This window comes from Eucyclogobius newberryi, unplaced genomic scaffold (genome assembly GCF_026437365.1).
Source record: "Eucyclogobius newberryi isolate DKJ021-1_F unplaced genomic scaffold, fEucNew1.0.hap1 SCAF_20, whole genome shotgun sequence".
NCBI lineage: Eukaryota > Metazoa > Chordata > Actinopteri > Gobiiformes > Gobiidae > Eucyclogobius > Eucyclogobius newberryi.
Window position 1 is genome coordinate 24,513,312 of NW_027315835.1, and position 18,404 is coordinate 24,531,715.

General features: G+C 41.7%; 1 protein-coding gene across 1 annotated transcript in view; it reads left to right on the plus strand.

The window, feature by feature from the left end:
- Positions 1–834: 834 nt before the first annotated feature.
- glp2r (glucagon-like peptide 2 receptor) overlaps positions 835–18,404 on the plus strand; it is an 87,843-nt gene continuing 70,273 nt past the window's right edge. Inside the window, exons 1-3 of the mRNA XM_072456785.1 lie at positions 835–885; positions 9,337–9,433; positions 9,533–9,637. Of these exons, the coding sequence (XP_072312886.1) occupies positions 835–885; positions 9,337–9,433; positions 9,533–9,637 (253 nt within the window). The remainder of the gene's footprint in view (positions 886–9,336; positions 9,434–9,532; positions 9,638–18,404) is intronic.

Sequence of the window (18,404 nt, forward strand, 5' to 3'; positions counted from 1 at the left end):
GGCCTCTACTACATATTGACGGTTCTTCATCTGCCTAGAAGAGCTGGTTCTCCTCCTGAGTGGGTCCAGCTCCACTGTCTATCTCGCATCGCCTGTCCGTCTGAGGGAGTCAGATCCCTCCTTCACTGTGGAATTCCTCCAGGTTTCTACTTTTTCCCAAGGAGGTTTTTTGTAGTTTTTACTGGCCGAGAAGGAGGGTCTAAGGACAGGGGACCCTGGGACATCGCCCCTCGTCCCTATGGACACTGTTTAATCCGTTTCTCACATTCGCCCTCCGAGGCAACTGCTGTTGTGATTTTGGGCGTTACAAAGATAAACTGAAACTCAAATTGAAATTCAGAAATTATATCTGTTTGACATGGTAACTATTTAAAGAGAGTGTGTTAATACTGGAGAACAATCTCACAAAGTCACCTCATTCTTACTTGTATCATTTAAGGGGGGAAAAAATAGATTATTAGGTCATAGCCGGAAGACTAGAATCGTTCCGGTGAGGGACTGAAATTGTATCCTGGAGCAGGAAAAAAACAAAAATTTAGTAGTAAACAAGTCGGTAAACAAGACGGAAATTAGAACTCTGTGAAACGGCTCAGTAGCATCACCGCAAAAATCAATTAATTAAGTAAAACTAAATAATATTCTCAAAAATAGTTCATGTTAGAACATGTAAAAAATTATATTATGACCCCGTCCTAAATCATACAGGAAGTCCCTCGTGCAAATCCACAAAACCCTGGAGAGACTCAGACAAACACAGAGAGGACCGTTTAGCAAGCTTTATTACAAAGGTAAGACAATAGCGATTTTGGGCACTCCATAATCTAATTGTATTAGATGTCTCCTCCCCAGGGCCTGAAGACTGGTGGTGGTAGATATGGTGAGAAGGTAGAGTGAATGATTAGGATGAGAGGGATGCAGAGGAGGAGGAGGGGAGGTGGTGGGTCGCAGTACGGTCTGAAAGGCCCGAGCCAACTGTGTGAGGGTTTAAATGGGACCGGCTGAGCGCTAATTGGGAGCAGAGGAGGTGCGCCGTGCCACGGGGAGGAGTAACTTGGATGCGTTGATTGAGGATGGGAAACAGGTGCGAGGGGCCTTGGGAAAAAGTAGAAACCTGGAGGAGTTCTGCGTGAAGGAGGAATCTGACTGTCACAGACGGACAGGCGGACACCCTGCTTGGGTATGTTGATAGAGGCTGGGGAGAGGTGCCCTGGCATGGTCATCGATGCAGATGGAGTTAGGTCTTCCAGGTGAACTTACGCTGGCTTCATTTTCATTAATGCCACAGAAAAAGGACACCCCACAATGTTTGAGCCATGCCCAAATGTATACAATGTTAAACAAAAGCATAGTGAAATTCACATTCCTCTTTAGTGTCAGCACAGAGCTCGATGACAGCACCACATGTGAACCCAAACACTTAGGATGTAATGTGTTCAAACAAACCAAACTTGACAATTACATTGCGCCCTCCATTCAAGACGAGGCATTTCTGAAAACAATGGAGGAAGGACTAACAGAGAAAAAAGATTATTGGAGGTAATTGGACAGCGCCTTTGCCGGACCAACCTCAGGATCAGAAACTACTAAACAACAGGCCGCAAGCACTGAAGCGCTTGGAAGAAAGGAAGAAATTAAAGAACATTTCATAAACTTCATGGATGAAAAATTTATAAATGGACATGCAGAATTGGCTCCCTTTTTGGAAGCTGGAGAAGAATGTTGGTATTTGCCATTATTTGGCATTTATCACTCAAGAAAACCCAAACAAATTAGAGTAGTCTTTGACAGCAGTGCCAAATATGAAGGCATGTCTTTAAATTACGTGTTGTTAACAGGGCCAGACCGTAACAATTCACTGCTTGGAGTCCTCATGCTCTTCAGGAAAGATGCAGTTGCATTTACTGCAGACATTGAGCAAATGTTTTATTGCTTCAACGTTCGTCTGGAAGACAGGAACTACTTGCGTTTTTTGCGGTTCTGTGACAATGACCTTTCCAAAGACATTACAGAGTAACAAATGACTGATCACGTTTTCAGAAACAGCCCTTCTCCAGCGGTTGCCATATGTAAGATAAGATAAGATGCATCAGTCCATTCTGCGCTGTGAATGTGATCCAGATGTTCAGCAGTTTGTCACACAAGACACCTATGTAGATGATGGACTCAAATCCTTGGCTACTGTCGAAAAATCTGTCTCTATTGCAAAGAATTCAGGACACACTTATCAAATCCAACCTGAGACTGCACAAAAACGCAACCAGTAGAAAAGAAGTCTTGAAAGCATTCCCGTCCCACGTTTACCATGCTAAAGATCTAAAAGAATTAGACTTTGAAGCCGATTCTGTCCCCATTCAACGTAGTCCTTCTTTGGGACATAAAAAAAAGACTGATGCACCTTTAAGACTTCAGATGAGATTAAACCCTTTTCACTAGGCGAGGAGTTCAAACAACGATAAACAGCCTTTACAATCTATTAGGCTTCTTAGTGCCAGTCACTATACAGGGAAAATTATTCTACGGGATGAGACTGGGATGCACCATTGCCTCCAGAAATGGAAGAAACTTGGACACTGGAAAAACTCCCTCAAAGAATTGTCAAAGCTGTCGATTCCCAGAGTGTACACAGATATTTCTCCTTCTACTGCTGTAAAGGAAGAATTGTCTGTCTTCTCGGACAAGTCCACTCACTGGCCCAGACATTCTGTTGCAAAATCAGAGTCAGGGGTGTCCATTGACATATATAACCTTGTTGAGCCCAGCACCGACTAAGAAGTCAGACCACAGGTAGTGGCAGCCAACTTGGCTCTCAGGTATTCACAGAGTTTTCGTCATGGAAATCGCTTGCCCGTGCACTCGCTCATTTATTGCACATTATCCACAATTTCAGTTTAGCTTCGTGCAAACCTAGACAGTGCAATGGCTGGCACGACTGTGGAACAGGATGTGCAGCAGGATGTGTTTGCAGACGAAATCAAGTGTTTACAAAAACAAGAAAACACCCCAAAACCAGCCCTTTAAAGAACTTAGACCTCTTCGTGGATGAAAATAGACTCTTGTGTGTAGGTGGACACCGTGCTTACTCAAAACTAAATAAAAACAAAAAGAACCCTCGCATTGTTTCTGGATACCATCACATTGTAGTTCTTCTCATAAGACACTACCACAAACAAACTCATCACCTAGGTCACCTGTTCACAGAGGGAGATGTTAGTGCTGCAGGTTGGTGGATTGTCGGAGGCAAAAGAAAGGTTGGTACAATCATCTTTAACTGCACAACTTGCAAAAGACTACGTGCTCCTCTGAGCACACAGAAAATGTCTAACAGATCCCCCATTCACAAATGTGGGCATGATTGATCCATGATTTGTGTCTTCAAAAAGAACCAACAACTGTTCAGAGGCAACTGTTGTTGTGATTTTGGGCCTTACAAAAATAAATTGATTTGATTTGATTTGATTTGAACCAGAGGACAGTCAAAACAAAAGGTGGGCTGTAATTCATCACTTCATCGAAGTGATTGAGTCACTTGATATCAAGTTTCATTAATGCCCTCAGACGGTTTCTAGCTGTTAGAGGACCTGTCAAAACCATTTGGTCTGATAGAGGCACAAACTTTGTCAGTGCATACAAAGAATTTAAAATCAAAGACAGCACTCGAGTCTTTCATGTGCAGCTGAGCAAAGGAGAAGTGGGTCACATTGACAATGCAACTGTACTAACCTACTTGAAAGAACAGGGATGTACATGGACTTTTAATCCACCACACGCTTCACACTTTGGGGGATTGTGGGAACGAATGATTGGTCTTGCACAAAACATATTGGACACAATGTTTGTCCAGCTCAAAAACACTAAACTTACTCATGATGAGGTGTCAGCTATCATAAACGCTAGGTCAATTGTTCCTGTTTTAGTGGACCCTAGTGACCCATTTATTCTTACACCAGCAACCAGCAGGCAACTTTTCAGTGGTGGACCTCTATAAACATCAGTGGCGACAGGTCCAGCATCTGTCAAACATCTTCTGGGACAGGTGGAGGAAAGAATTCCTGCCTACACTCCAGCCACGTCGTAAATGGCAATCCAACCAACCAAATGTAACACCTAGGAGGACTGTTGTGCGCAAGGACAGTCAAATACCCAGAATCTAATGGCCTCTTGGACTCGCAACTCAAGTGTTTCCTTCTAAATATGACAAAGCCCGTACAGTAGAGATTAAAGTTGCCAAATTAGATGGTTCAAAGGTTTTTACTCGACCAATCTCTGAAATTGTTGTATTAGTTCCTTCTTGAGTGTTTATTACTGGCATGTAATCACGCCAGACAGGGAGTGTTCTGTCATGCATAAAGATGAAGTGTTTTAAGTTTTAAAAAGTGCATATTTTACCAATGCTGTAATTTAATTACGTTTGCTTCCTACAATGACATGTAGTGGACACTTCAGGTGTTGCAGGCAGAGCAAATGTTTCAAACAGAACTTTATTACACAGAGGTATCAGTGAGCCATGAAGGCTGCCTTTTGAGACCGCAAATGGTCTTTATTTTGAGGTTGCATTGCTGGTATGTATTCTGTACGTGTGCTTCTGTAACGTTAACTCAGTTAACGTTATTATTTGTAAGCCAGTATCCAGCATTATTACATTTGTCTGTAGTAACATCATTGTAATATGCTAATGATTATATGTGGACTTGTTTTATTGTTTATATGTATTGTAATAGACATGTTGTGATTTTATATTTGTCTATTTTCCAGTTTCACCTTTTTCGAACATCATTAAAATCTGCAAAAAGACCAACGTGTCTGCAGAGAGTCTTTGATGTGAGAGAGGAGTTAAACCGCTACAGTCATAGTCACAGTCATATGACATATATATATATATATATATATATATATATATATATATATATATATATATATATATATATATATATATATATATATATATATATATATATATATATATATATATAATTAAGGTTTTACCATTTGGAATATTGAGGGGCATATTTGAATGAAACTGATGTAAGATCAAATCAAAATTAAAGCCGCGGTAGCGGCGATGATGGCCCTCACCACCTGCGCAACCGCCTTCCCGCACGACCATGTTTTGTTGTTGTTGTTGTTGTTGTTGTTTTATGGCGGTTGGCATCCGAGTGTTGCATTACCGCCAGACTTTATTCCTCAGACTTTTCGTAGTCCTCAGACTCTGTCGTAGTCCATGTTGTTATTGTTGTTGTTGTTGTTTTATGGCGGTTGGCATCCAATTGTTGCATTACCGCCAGACTTTATTCCTCAGACTTTGTCGTAGTCCTCAGACTCTGTAGTCCTCAGACTCCGTCGTAGTCCGTAAAAGTACTCCTCCCATTGCTTTGGTGTTACAAAGCCCATGAGGTCATGATATGTCTTTGTGACTAGAATAGTTGTTGTTGTTTCAGAGACCGACCGGCTTTATTCCAGGGAGACTCTTCTTCATCTTCCTCTCCTTCTTTGACGTTCGGTGCTTCCGCCGTACAGCTTTATTCTTTAGGCTTCATTCTATAGGCTTTAATATTTCCACTGATGTCGCTGCTTGGTAGCCGTGCGTCTACGAGACTGGACGAGGACAGGAGACCACCCCCACCCCCATCTCGTCACTCTGATCACCCTGACTCCCCAAAAGCAGACCCCCATCACTCCGACTCCCATTTAGCACCTTTAGCCTGTTTTCTATATCTGCCCAATCAAGCTCCTTTGTTCCAAGGAATCTCCCTGCAGCTTTAGCAATGATCCTGATCCTTTCAGTTCTGCTTTGAGTCTGAGCAGCACAGTTTACAACATCCACCATAAAGAGTACAAAATCCTCTCTATCCACAACCAGGGTATTCTCATTAATTCTGGAACCTGCACACTTGGGACCTCCACTCTTGAAACCTTCACACTTCTTGGGAGCCACGCTGGCCTTTCTCATTTCGCCCTGGCTGGGAGCAGCGCTGGCTCCTCTCTCTGTATTTACTCTAAACTCGTTACTTGAAACTTTCTTGACTGCATCTGCATAGGATATACCTTGAGAGACCTTTATTTTCTGCACCTCAGCAGCTATTTTGCTAAACCTGCATCCCCCGTAGGCAGAGCTATGTTCTTCCCCACAGTTACAGCACTTCAGTTTTGCTCCCACGTCACACTTCCCATACTCGTGATCTCCTGCACATTTACCACATCTTTGCCTCCCTCTACAGACCGCTGCAATATGCCCAAAGCGCTGGCAGTTAAAGCAACGCAGGGGCGGTGGAACATATGGCCTAACGTCATGGCACATGAACCCAATGAACACCTTACTAGGCAGGCACCTCCCTTCAAGTGTTACCATTACCGACAAGCTGTCACATCTTACCCCAGACCGGGTCACCTTCAACCGCCTAGCGTCCACCACCGTAGCTCCCGTCAAATTCTCCTTAACTTCATCCACAGACATCGCCGTAGGGACACCTACGATAACTCCTCTGACCGTGTTTCTTTCAGCATCAGACACAAGAATGTCCTTTCCACCCAGACGTTTAGTTCCAATCGCCTTCCGTTGCTGAGCTGCGTCCTTGCACACGACCAGCAGCGAGCCATCTCTAAGGACACTCGCACTCTTGATCACTCCCACAGCTACAGTTAGGCTCTTTGACAATGCCACTGAATTCCACTCCTTAAAGGATGCACTATCCTGTGCAAGCTTTATGATCACCTTACAGTCTCTGCTCTCACTCCGGATATCAATAGCTTCAGCCTCATCCTGCTGCTCATTCCCAGAACCCTCGGACGAGCTAAGGGACTTTTTACGTTTCCGGGCACGTGCAGCCAGAAAAGGCTGCTCCTCCACGCCGTCCAGAACGTCTTCAACCACCGATCCACTCTCCTCCGCCATCTCCCGTCTCTCCAGACCGGAGACTCTCAGCTAGTCCAGAGCACACCCTCAAAGTCCAGAACTAAGCCTCAAAGTCCAGAGCACCCATGTTTTGATGGCGATTGCCCCAACACTGCATTCTCTTAGACTTTATTCTTTAGACTTTATTCTTTAGACCCCCTCCTCCCTGTACCTCCGTCACCTAGCAACAGAGACCCGCCGCTAATGCTGATACTAACGCTAATGTTAAGACCACGGCACGAGTGGAAATGTTCCATCAAAATAAAAGAGGAAGAGGAAGGCATTAATTGCGCCCCTGCTGGCCAATTGTGAAAATATACAAAATCTGCAATGCACTTTTTTTCATGGCGTCTCGAGGAGAATATAAACCATGAGTTTCAAACAAATCAGACAATGTTGAGTTTTTCACACAATGGGTAGGGGGCGCTATGGAGTAATTTTGTTACATGGGTATTAATTGTTTCCAATCAGACAATAAAAATGCATTAGTGAGTGAAATATGAGTTCTGTAGATCAATTCCATTAGGCGTGACTTGTCCTTGAAAAAACAGGAAATCAAGCCTTTTTTGAGAGCATGTTATGTAAGGAATGTCAATTTTTTTTGAATTTTTATTACATTTCAATGTCTCTAGCTGCAAAAAGTGTTGTTTTGAGCTCGATCGGACGAAAAACCTAGGACAAGTACGATTTTGAAAAAAAAAAAGTCAAGCGTGGCGGTGCCACTTTGATTCGACATGGCTGACTTCCTGTTTATCATAGAGTGATGCTGCCAGGTGTGTTTTACTCGTCAAAGGTAGCTCTATCACCGTTCCAAGTTTCATGTGCCTAGGCCAAAGATTAAGAGTGTCATGTTTTTTCTTTTTTGAACTAGTCGGCACTGTTGCGACGGGCGTTCTCACAAGCTCCATTTTATTGGAGTTCGGGCCGAGCCGATCGCGTCTATGTCCCCATGTGTGACATTTATCAATGTTCAGGGGGTCAAAAATGCCAGAGTTGTGGCAAAATTACCATGAAAGAAGAAGAAGAAGAAGAAGAAGAAGAAGAAGAAGAAGAAGAAGAAGAAGAAGAAGAAGAAGAAGAAGAAGAAGAAGAAGAAGAAACTTGGCAAGAACAAAGTCTCGAGCATTCGTTCCGTTGGAACTCCATGGCTCTCGCCAATTAAAGCCGCGCTAGTGGCGATGATGGCTCTCGCCACCCGCGCAACACTGCATTCCATCCATCCATCCCTTAGACTTTATTCTTTGCATTTTATTCTTTAGACTTTATTCTAAGTTAAGTTTAATGGCCCGTTCAAACCGCAAACGCCTATTCGCGCGTTATGGCGAAGTTGGACGCAAGTACGCATGAAGAAAAACGCAAATACGCCGCGTTCTCGACGCAGCGGAGCAGAGACGAAATATAGTAAGCAGACGCTATATATATTATATATATATTATATATAATATATATATATATATATATATATATAATATATATATATATATATAATATATATATATTATAAGAGATAAGAGATAAGATAATCCTTTATTGTCCCACATGGGGAAATTATATATATATATATTATATATATATAATATATATATATATATATATATATATATATATATATATATATATATATATATATCGTCTGCCATTGTTGTGGTGCCGGTTCTTCTCAGGTGAAATGTGTACGTACATCACCGGAGCGTCATCTCTGATTGGCTGCTGCACCGCCGCGCCGCAGAAAAGCTCAAAATTCTGAACTTATTTGCGGCGAACCGTTTTGATGCATTGATGCTTATACGCCCGTCAAAGCGTCTCGAGCGGAAAACGCAAAAGCGCGCCCGCCTCGCCGTGCTCCTCGGCGAATCGCGCCGCAAATAAGCGGAAGCCGCGCCGCAAAAACGCAGGAGGTGCTCGATGTGCGTTTACATAGACTTTGAATGTAAACTGGACGCTTTTGCCGCACCGGTCTGAACGGGCCATAAAGAATAAGACACTGAACCCCCTTTGCTCAAATTGCAAAAATATTTTCAATGTTGGGTGCACAGTGGCAAGAAGGAGCCATGGCCTCCCAAGAAGGAGATCATGGGTTCGATTCTTGGACCAGACCAACATCACATGATCTCTCTGGGTGGAGTCTGCATGTTCTCCCTGTGTTACCGTGGGTTCTCTCCGGGTTCTCAGGCTCCTCCCACCCTCCAAAGACATGCATGTGTTAGGCAAAATTGGCAGCTCTAAATTGGCCCTAGTGAATGAATGTGAGAGTGAATAATTGTCTGTAATGTCTATGTCTCTGTGTTGGCCCTTCGAGGAGTTGGCCACTGTCCAGGGTGTACCCCGCCTAAGGCCCAAAGTCACTGGGATAGGCTCCAGTCTTCCGTGACCCGGACAGGGAACAAGCGGTAGAAAATGAAAGAAGTAATTTTCAATGTTTTTATCGATTATATTTCTTTCTGCAGGCGCATGCATCGCTATTAGAGAGTCTAATCTCCAAACGAAGCGAGTACAAGGACAACTGTAGCAGGACTCTGGCTCTCACCACTCTCTCACAATCTGGTCAGGAAACTATTTTTAAATTGTATTTATCATATTTATAAAGGGTGCCATTTACTTGATCATATTTGGGAACCATTCACATCTCTTTGTGTTCCATAGGTGTGTTTTGTAACGGGAGCTTTGACTCGTTTGCCTGTTGGCCTCACTCTGCTCCTGGGAATGTGTCCATCCCCTGCCCCCCCTACTTACCATGGATACAGCAAGGTGCTACTTATAATAACACTACTATTGTTACTTCGATTTTTATTACCATTATTTACAATAGATACAGCATGTTGATTTAAAAAGCGTCATAATTTTGCTCACGAAAACAAAACAAAAAGTCATCATAATGCCTGAAGTAGATATATTTGTTGATTAAAGGTACTTGTATTTTGGCAAACAATAAAATGTGAACATGATGAATGAAAAGACTTTGCATTCAACCTAAAACATTCCGAAACACACCTTTTCCCCCAAGCCAATTTAAGAACACATTTGTTTTGGCTTTTTAATTTCCACATGAACAAAATGCTCAAATGCATAATTGTAATGCACCCGACGCAATCATACAGTACTTCTAAAACCCCTCTTTTACTTTTTAAGGTTAAAAAAAAAAAAGGTAATTGGCAAATGGCATGATCGTCAAACGAAACTGTAATTACTGGAATCATATTTATATTTTGCATGAATTCAGCCAGTGGAGTGTTCAAATATCTCTACCTATCAATTCAACAACGTACCGTAAATTACAATGTACTTGTTTGTTTACTTTTCATTGTCTTATACACAATTTAGTCATACACTTTTTTAAAAGTCTAATTCACATTACACAGCTCTTAAATATTGTTCCATAGCAGTATTTTCTCAGAAATGAAATGTTATTAAGTTCATTTAATTTCAAGCTCATTACTTACTCATTACTAAGCGGACTGTATTCACACATCAAAGCTTTTGGGACCAAGCTGCAACTTTTTCAAAGACACCTTTCACAAGCACAACTCAGAAAAAAAAATAATGACCAATTTTCTCCAGAACAATATGTCTATATATAATAGATATCGCATCTCTGGCTGAGGAGTTTCAACGGTGCTCTCAAGATTTTGCAGCTATTGTAAAGGAGCCACAATTTTTTCCTCACCTTTCACCCTGAACCCAAATGCTGGCCATCTGCAGCTGGAGCTTATTGAGCTGCACTGTGACAGACAGAGTCGCAGTTGGCACCAACAGCTCTCTCTTGTCAACTTTTACCGCCAGCTGGATAAAAGTAGGTACCCAGAGCTTCGAACATTTGCAAGAAAATGCTGAGCTTGTTTGGCTTGACATACGTTATGAACGCTACAAGAACCGTGCGAAAGTGACTCACCTGCGTGACATCTTGCACATCAAAATCACTGCCTTTGAGCCAGACATTACCTATTCAATGCAGTTGAGATTTATTTCAGTTTAATCATTAATTCAAAACTTTTTAAAGAACACATCATGGTCCATAGTTACATTTAAAATAAGTCATCTGAGGTGAATAAGTTCTGAAACTGTTTATGGTTTATTTGTGATACAACCCACAGTTTTGAATATGCATGAGTCAATATGTGTATCATTCTTCTTGGAAAATAAAATCCATTTACAATTTAAAAACAAAATTAAATTAAACGATACTTTGCATTGCATTTGATTTATTTTGAAACATGTGCCATTGTTGACTTAATTAATTAATGAATATTCAAAATCATCGAGTTGCTTAATAGCAACAACATACATGTAACATGAAAAAAGGCCCCACATGCTCAAAAAGGAATAGGAGGAAGCACAAGCTTATCCAGCTCTACCCCACATTTACAATCCATGTGAGTATGGCAAACACAGGCTCTTAATAAAGATGGTCCTACTGCATCCAGGGACTTCAAACAGATCTCATCAACCCTTGGAATATGTGAACAGCCTTATGAAAACCAGGAACAAGTCTCCCCATAGACATTTTGAGTTATTCACAGATTCTGAAAGTGTAGATTCAAAGCTATCCAATGATGTCTCACTTGTGTACTTCTGATAATATTTGAGTAAGTTGTGGTCATTTGAATGTATACACCCCTGAAAACCTTTTACTGAGAAAACAAGGCTCAAACATCCTCACCTGGGCCACAAGTCCTATAAGGCTTTTTCAGTTTGTCATCATCCCTTACTTCCGACCTCAATTAAATTCACTTCACAGAATTCAAATGCAAAAAAAAATCTTACAAAAAATCTGTGTAAAATAAAAGCTTTGGTAATAAAAACACAAAAGAACATTCATATTCATCACGCTAGCTGGATTTTACTAGCCAAACTTTAAACTCAAATGTAAGTGACCTGCATCTGACCACCAAAGCAAGTTCCTATGTGTGTGAATTCTATTCATTAGCAATGGCAATAAACATTTTCTGATTCTGATTCTGAACTTTAACCAGAGCAGTTTAAGCACTGATCAGGAGTCACGCTGAACCTGTTTTGTCCTCTTCCTGCTCTTACCCCACGGCCTCTTCCACGAGAGAATGTGTTACGTTCACGTCCTTGATTGTAGATGATTTCTGAAGCAGGTGTGTTGTTCTTTGGTCCTGTGGCGGATGGGACTGCCTGTGGTTGTGCCATAATGGGTTGTACTTGTCCCATGACCATTTTAATCGCCATAGCAATCTGCTGGGCACTGTCTGACACTGGATTATCTTCTGTTGCCGCAGTCATTACCTTGGCAGACTTATTTTCCTTCTTTTTATCATTCACCTCTTCTTGGAGCTTCTTGAGTTGTAATTTGATCTTTGCCATTTTAATTTTTTCCATATCCTCATTCCGTCCTTTTTTTTTCCTTCAGGTACTTAGCAACGTGATGTTGGCAGTTGGCATCAAACTCTTTTTCTGTCTTTGAGGAAAGACCAACAACATCAGCCAACTGATCCTGGACACATTTAGGTAGTCCTTTCACCAGAGTAGAAAAGAACATGAGAGTGTTGCCAGTACCAGGTTGTATGGGCTCTCCAGTTGCATCATGGAACTGTGCTTTAGCTCTTTGCTTATATGTAAAGTAGTCTTCATCATTTGTCATTTCCAGAGCCAGCAGTGCGTCAGGAAGGCAGGTGGGATACATTCCTTTAAGTACCTGAGTTAACTGAGGCTTTATGGTGGCAAATGATGTGGATGCTCTAACTGGAGCATGAATCTGTTTGGATACTTCAGAACGGATCCTGGCCGCCGTATTCTCATCTGTTGCTCTTATAAGAATTGCAGACACATCTCCCCAGCAAAGTGTTTCTCCTGCTGTATTCGTGGTCAATGCTCTGAGGAAGGCCGGTGCACCTTGTGTCAGTTCGGGCAATTTTAACATCAGCCCTTCTAGATCTTTCAGTGCGAATGGTTGGTACACTTCTTGGTTACTTGCAGTCATTCGAAGAGGTGCAATGAGAGGAGGAGCCTCTTCAGTGCTAGAAACCTCATCCTCTTCTTCCTTGGTACCCTTGTGTACAGGGAGCGGGTGAAGTTCTCCACTCAAGATAGCGTTGTCGTATCCATGCTCAGCCACCATTCCTGTGAATGCTCCCGCCACATATTGATTTGGTGTTGACATAAATGAGTCTGAACCTGTTTTCTTCTGTTGTTCCACTCCTCTTTGAATGTTGAGTTTCTGCTGTACTTGCTGCTTACTTGTAGCTTCAATTAGCCCAGTTCCTAGGACTGTGACTGGTTCCCCCTTTCGTCCAAGCTGTTTTTCTTGTTTCCTGCGTAGTTCAGCCGCCACTTCCCGTTCCTTTCCTTCCAGTAGTTGTTGTCATCTTCTTTCTTCATCTAAGTCCGAAGCCAATCCAGGTGGTGACCATGCATTGGTGGCAAGTTGTTCTTTTTGAGCCACTGTCTGCTCAAGCATGAATTTCCTGCATCTGTCTTTGTTCTTGAGTGGGTTCTGACGGGACCATAGTCAGAGTACCCGAGACTACAGCATGTTTTGTTGGCAGCAATGGTATGGTTCTGGTTGTATCTCTTCTCATAGATGAATCCATGGATGAGCCCTGCAGGGGAGGAACCGCTGGAGTGGAAGTGTGGGGAGCTGGTTTTTCTTGTTCCTTTTCTGTCATAATTTTCTTCAGTTCTTTTGCTAGTTGTGCATATGCGCTATGATGTTCGTTTCCAGAGGAGGGGCACTGCAGTTCTCCTTTGGCCAGAGGTGGGGGGGCGCAATAGCTGTGACGTCGACCTTGTACCCCAGTCTGCTCGCTCTCCTCATCTGTTCTAGAGTCTTCATCTTTGTTATTCGCTCCAAAAGAGATGCTCTTATCGCTTCTGTTTTTCTGTTTCATTTAGTTTTTCTGATTGTTTGATTCTCTTCTGGTTTCACCTGAATATTGGCCAAAAATAGTCTCTCTCTTCTGATTAAAATGTCTTTTGCCATTTTCATGTTTCACTGAAAATGATAATTTTTATTCATGTTCTTTCAGTTTCTTTTTGTCAACAGTTTTTCCTTTCACTGTCCAAATTTGATGTGTTTTGTAATGCAGGACCTTAGATTGATGATATTCATGAATACAATTCCATTGTTGTTCTGTGGGAGGAGCCACAGCTTCATCACTGTGATTAATCATTTTTTTCTCAGCATATTTTTGGAAGAGGTTCTTCATTCGTGTAGTTTGCTTTTTTGCTTCCTTTGGGTTTTGTTCATTTGCACGGATTGTGTTTTCAAGATCCTTCAAAAATGTATTCATTTTGACTGGAATAAGGTCCATTTTATTTAATTTATCTGTATCTTAATTTAAAATGTTTGATTATTATTATTATTTGATAATAAAAAAGTGTGGCAGTCAGTGGTATTTCAAAAAGAAACAAAACAATACAACTAATAATAATAACTATTATTATTATAATTTGAACAATAATTATAAGAATAATAATGAAATGAAATATGTTTAGGGAAAAAATTATATTAAAATTTAATTTTAAAATTAAAGTTTTAAAATAAAAATAAAAAATCGAATAAAAAAATAAATTAAATTAAAAAAAAATTAAATTTAAAATGTAAATAGAATACAAACTTGAAAAAATTAAATTAACTAAATAAATAAAAATTCCACCTAGCCACAGAGGGTAGTTAATCTTGTCAGTAGAATGCTTTAAGCCAAGTAATAGCTTTCTTAGTTCCCTTTAGTTACCTACACGTCCCACGTTTTATTTTTATTTATTTTTTCCGGAGTCCAACTCCCTTTTAAATCAGTCCAACTGATTGTACATACTTTTACACGTCCAACGTGTTTTGGAGTCCAACTCTTCTTTAAATCAGTCCAACTGATTGTCTAAACTAATGAGCTAACATTCACTAAATTCATACTTGTCTGCAATGTGGAAAATTTAGGTCTAGTTTTGGCAAATTTAGCATTTTCAATGTGCAGATTTTTGTAATAAATACAAGAGGTTTCTGCCTTACTTTTGTTGAATGTCCCAGTCACAATTGTGAGTCAAAAATAAACTGGCAATCCACTCCTCTTGTCTCTCTTTCGGCTCGGTCCTTGTTCTCCCATCATTCCCAGCTGAACCGTTCCTGGACGCTCTGCGTCGTCAGCCGACATCCAGAAGGGAATCGTTTAGAGCAAAATTCAGATGTTTCCTTTCCAAGCACGATGAGAGACCCGCATCCTCCACCAATTCTGTCGAAGTTTAGTCTATACAGACTGCGAGAGGCGAAGATCGTTCTCAAGTTCTTTATTTGATGAAAACAGGGAAAAACAGGCAAAACAGCAGCATGTTGTTCGTCTTGCAGCTGAGATTCGACCCGTCACAAGAATTAGCTGTGTTTTATATCGCTGTTGCTTGGGTCTGATAAACATGGCCTGACCTTCGCTATGACGTCCGCTTTAAGATTGTTTAGACTAGTCCACAGATGATTAGAAAATACACAGAATAGTTAAAATACACAGAATAGTTCATTGTGACCCATATGCAGCAAAATTGTCTTGACTCATGATAAATAGGACACAGACTTGACAATAATTTGATCAATATCCACAACTGCAGCAAGAACAGTCAACAGAACGACCACTGTTTTCCTCTCCTTCCTCTAATTTGGATCTAACGTTCTTCCTCCTCTTTAACAAATATATAGGTCAGGTAAATTAGCCATTGCTTGAATACCACTGCCTTATTAGAAAGAAAGTAAAAATCAAACAGAGATAGCGCTGTTTGGAAGCTGGAATACATTTTTCCAAAAATAGCTGCTTTAAATTGGAAACTGGATTAAAATTAACTCTCGGAGCCATTTTCTCTCTCAAGATGAAAGCTTGCTAAAGGACTATGATGTTTATTGAGCAATCATCTGATTGAAGACTTTGTCAACGGGATGAATGTACTGTGTAAAATGTAAATATTGTCAATGTTTTTTGCATTGATTTGTAAATGTCTTGTGGATATTTGAATCTGTGTAATTTGGTGATCAGCACACATTTCATCGGCTGCTGTTCAATCAGTGCATTGTGTGCTGTTTGGCTGAACTTGTCTCTTGAAACAAAGAACTTTTGAGACAAATAAAGATGTCAAATTTTTACGCTCACTCCTTCATAATACATGCCTGTTTTGTTTTTTTTGCTTTAAACTGCAGCACTCAAACTCAAATGAATGTCCCTCTTTGCATTTTCCAGCCAACAACTTTTATTCAGCCTTAATCGGTGATAATTGCACCTTCAAGACTGACTTGTCTCTTCAAGACCATCGCTCGCTCCTCTCTAGGAAAAGAGCCTGACGCTGTCAGAGCCAGAGCTTCAGACCAAGCGACCCATATCCCTCCCAGCGTGAACTCACCCCTTGGATTTGTCAGCTGCATCAACGCGGACATATAGACCCATCTTGGTTGAACTACTCAGCCCCTGCTTCTGGTCATATAGACGCACATGTTTCACAGTTAAACAGTTAACACAGTTAGACAGATAAACAGATAAATTCAAAACTCTACATCACTTGGCCAATTCTTTCACCTAGGCCTCATTTGGTCAATACATTTTCATAAACCACTGTTGGTAAAGTGTTCATTTCTTTCCAGTCACGGTTACGTTCTAACAAAGTATTTCATTTAGATATTTGATTTGAAAAAAGGGAATTGCCTCAAATTGGATGATGCTCCACTAAAATATAATAAATAAACTCTCATGCTGTGTGGCATGTTTGAAATCTTCATCCAATCAATATCAACTTTGGATGTCGCCCTCTTCCATAAGTGGGAGGACATGAATAAACCTACACCATTTGGACGAGTAGAGCTACTACATAAATCATAGTAAACAACTTTTCCTATAGTTTAGGGAGCGCTATGCCCTTATTTTATGACACCCACGTATGAATAAACTCATTAAGTTTTAAATATGTACCTACATGTTTTTCTTGGCTATCAGGACCGGTCAGAACAAGCTGCTCCATCAGTTTTCAGAACATCTGACTAGCACAGATCAGGGCAATGTGGGATATAGGAGGCCAAGAAAGATGCTCAGATGCGTCATTCATTCATGGCGGATTTCCATGAAAACGTGGGCCACATTTTTGGGTCATTTTCATGGGCTGCATGAAAACCTTGTAGTGACGGAAGTGACGCAACCGGTTTAGCAGGAGGAACTAATTATTTCCTGGTTCACTAGCATGGACCACGCCACAACAATGGAGTATGAAAGAATGTTTATCGATAATAGTGATGATGGATCAATGATGGATTGATGAGAGTTGGCTGGGTAGAGACTCAGGATGGGGGCTTCATCTCGGGGTAATCAGCCCAGCCAATTGAGACCCCCCCCTCGATAGAGGGTGATGTGTTAGGGTGAAGATGATAGAGACATGGGGTGGGAGGGTGTGGTCGTCATAAGGCGCTGGTACAGCTGGCAGCCCGGTGTAAACGCTCTCTCTTCTTTCTCACACTTATTGTGCTTTATCTCCTATATTTTGTAAATATAGTTAGTATATTTTTTCTATTTTACTGTACGATAGGGACACGCGCTGGAATAGTTTTTTAATTCAACTGTTTTTGACTTTTTTCGGCTGGATTTGAGCGTTTTTCGTTGCGTTCGTTGTGTTGTTGTGACGTGAGCTAGCTCCGAGTGAGCCCACCAGCCCCCCCCCGCGCCCTCCGGCCGCGCTAAAGTACGGCGTGTCGTCGGTACACGTTTATATACACGTTTATATGAAAGAGGAACTTCACGAACGATCGGGACACGCACTGGAATCGCTTTAAATTAACTTGTTTTGACTTTATTCGGCTGGATTGAGTGTTTTCGTCGTGTCGTTGCGATGTGTCTTGGCTCTGAGTCCCCCGGCTCCGGCCCCGCCCCCCGGCCGGCGCCGTACCGCGTTTACACAAAGGAGGAACTCATGAAACTGCGGAGAACAGTCGTCTTACCCGGAGATCGTCACGTTATCCCGGCGGACATCCTAAGGAAAACGCAACGAGGCAGACGGGCTGGACGTAAACTCCGAGAGAAGAGAGGGACAAACAGGAAGTCGGTTCCCGCCGTAGTCATGGGTAACGTGAGGTCCCTTCAAAATAAAATGACGGAAATAGCGAGCCTCATGCGGTCCCAGAGGATTTATAGGGACAGCAGCGTCTTGATTTTCACAGAGACCTGGTTAACAGCAGAAATGCCAGACTCTATTGTAGGTTTGGACAATTTTCATCTGCTGCGGGCGGACAGAACGAGAGAATCCGGGAAGAAAAGAGGTGGAGGTCTGGCGGTGTATGTGAACACGAGCTGGTCCAAACCCGAACACTGCACAGTGAAGGAGCAGCTATGTAACAGGGATATTGAACTATTGGCTATTGGCATGAGGCCATATTATCTGCCCCGGGAGTTCTCACATGTGATTTTGATCGCAGTCTATGTGGCCCCGTCTGCCAATGCTATGAAGATGCTTGTGAAGCACTGCTCTCCTGCACTTGTAGGCTGCAAACACAGCATCCACAGGCTCTCTTCCTCATCTCTGGTGACTTTAACCACGCTTCTCC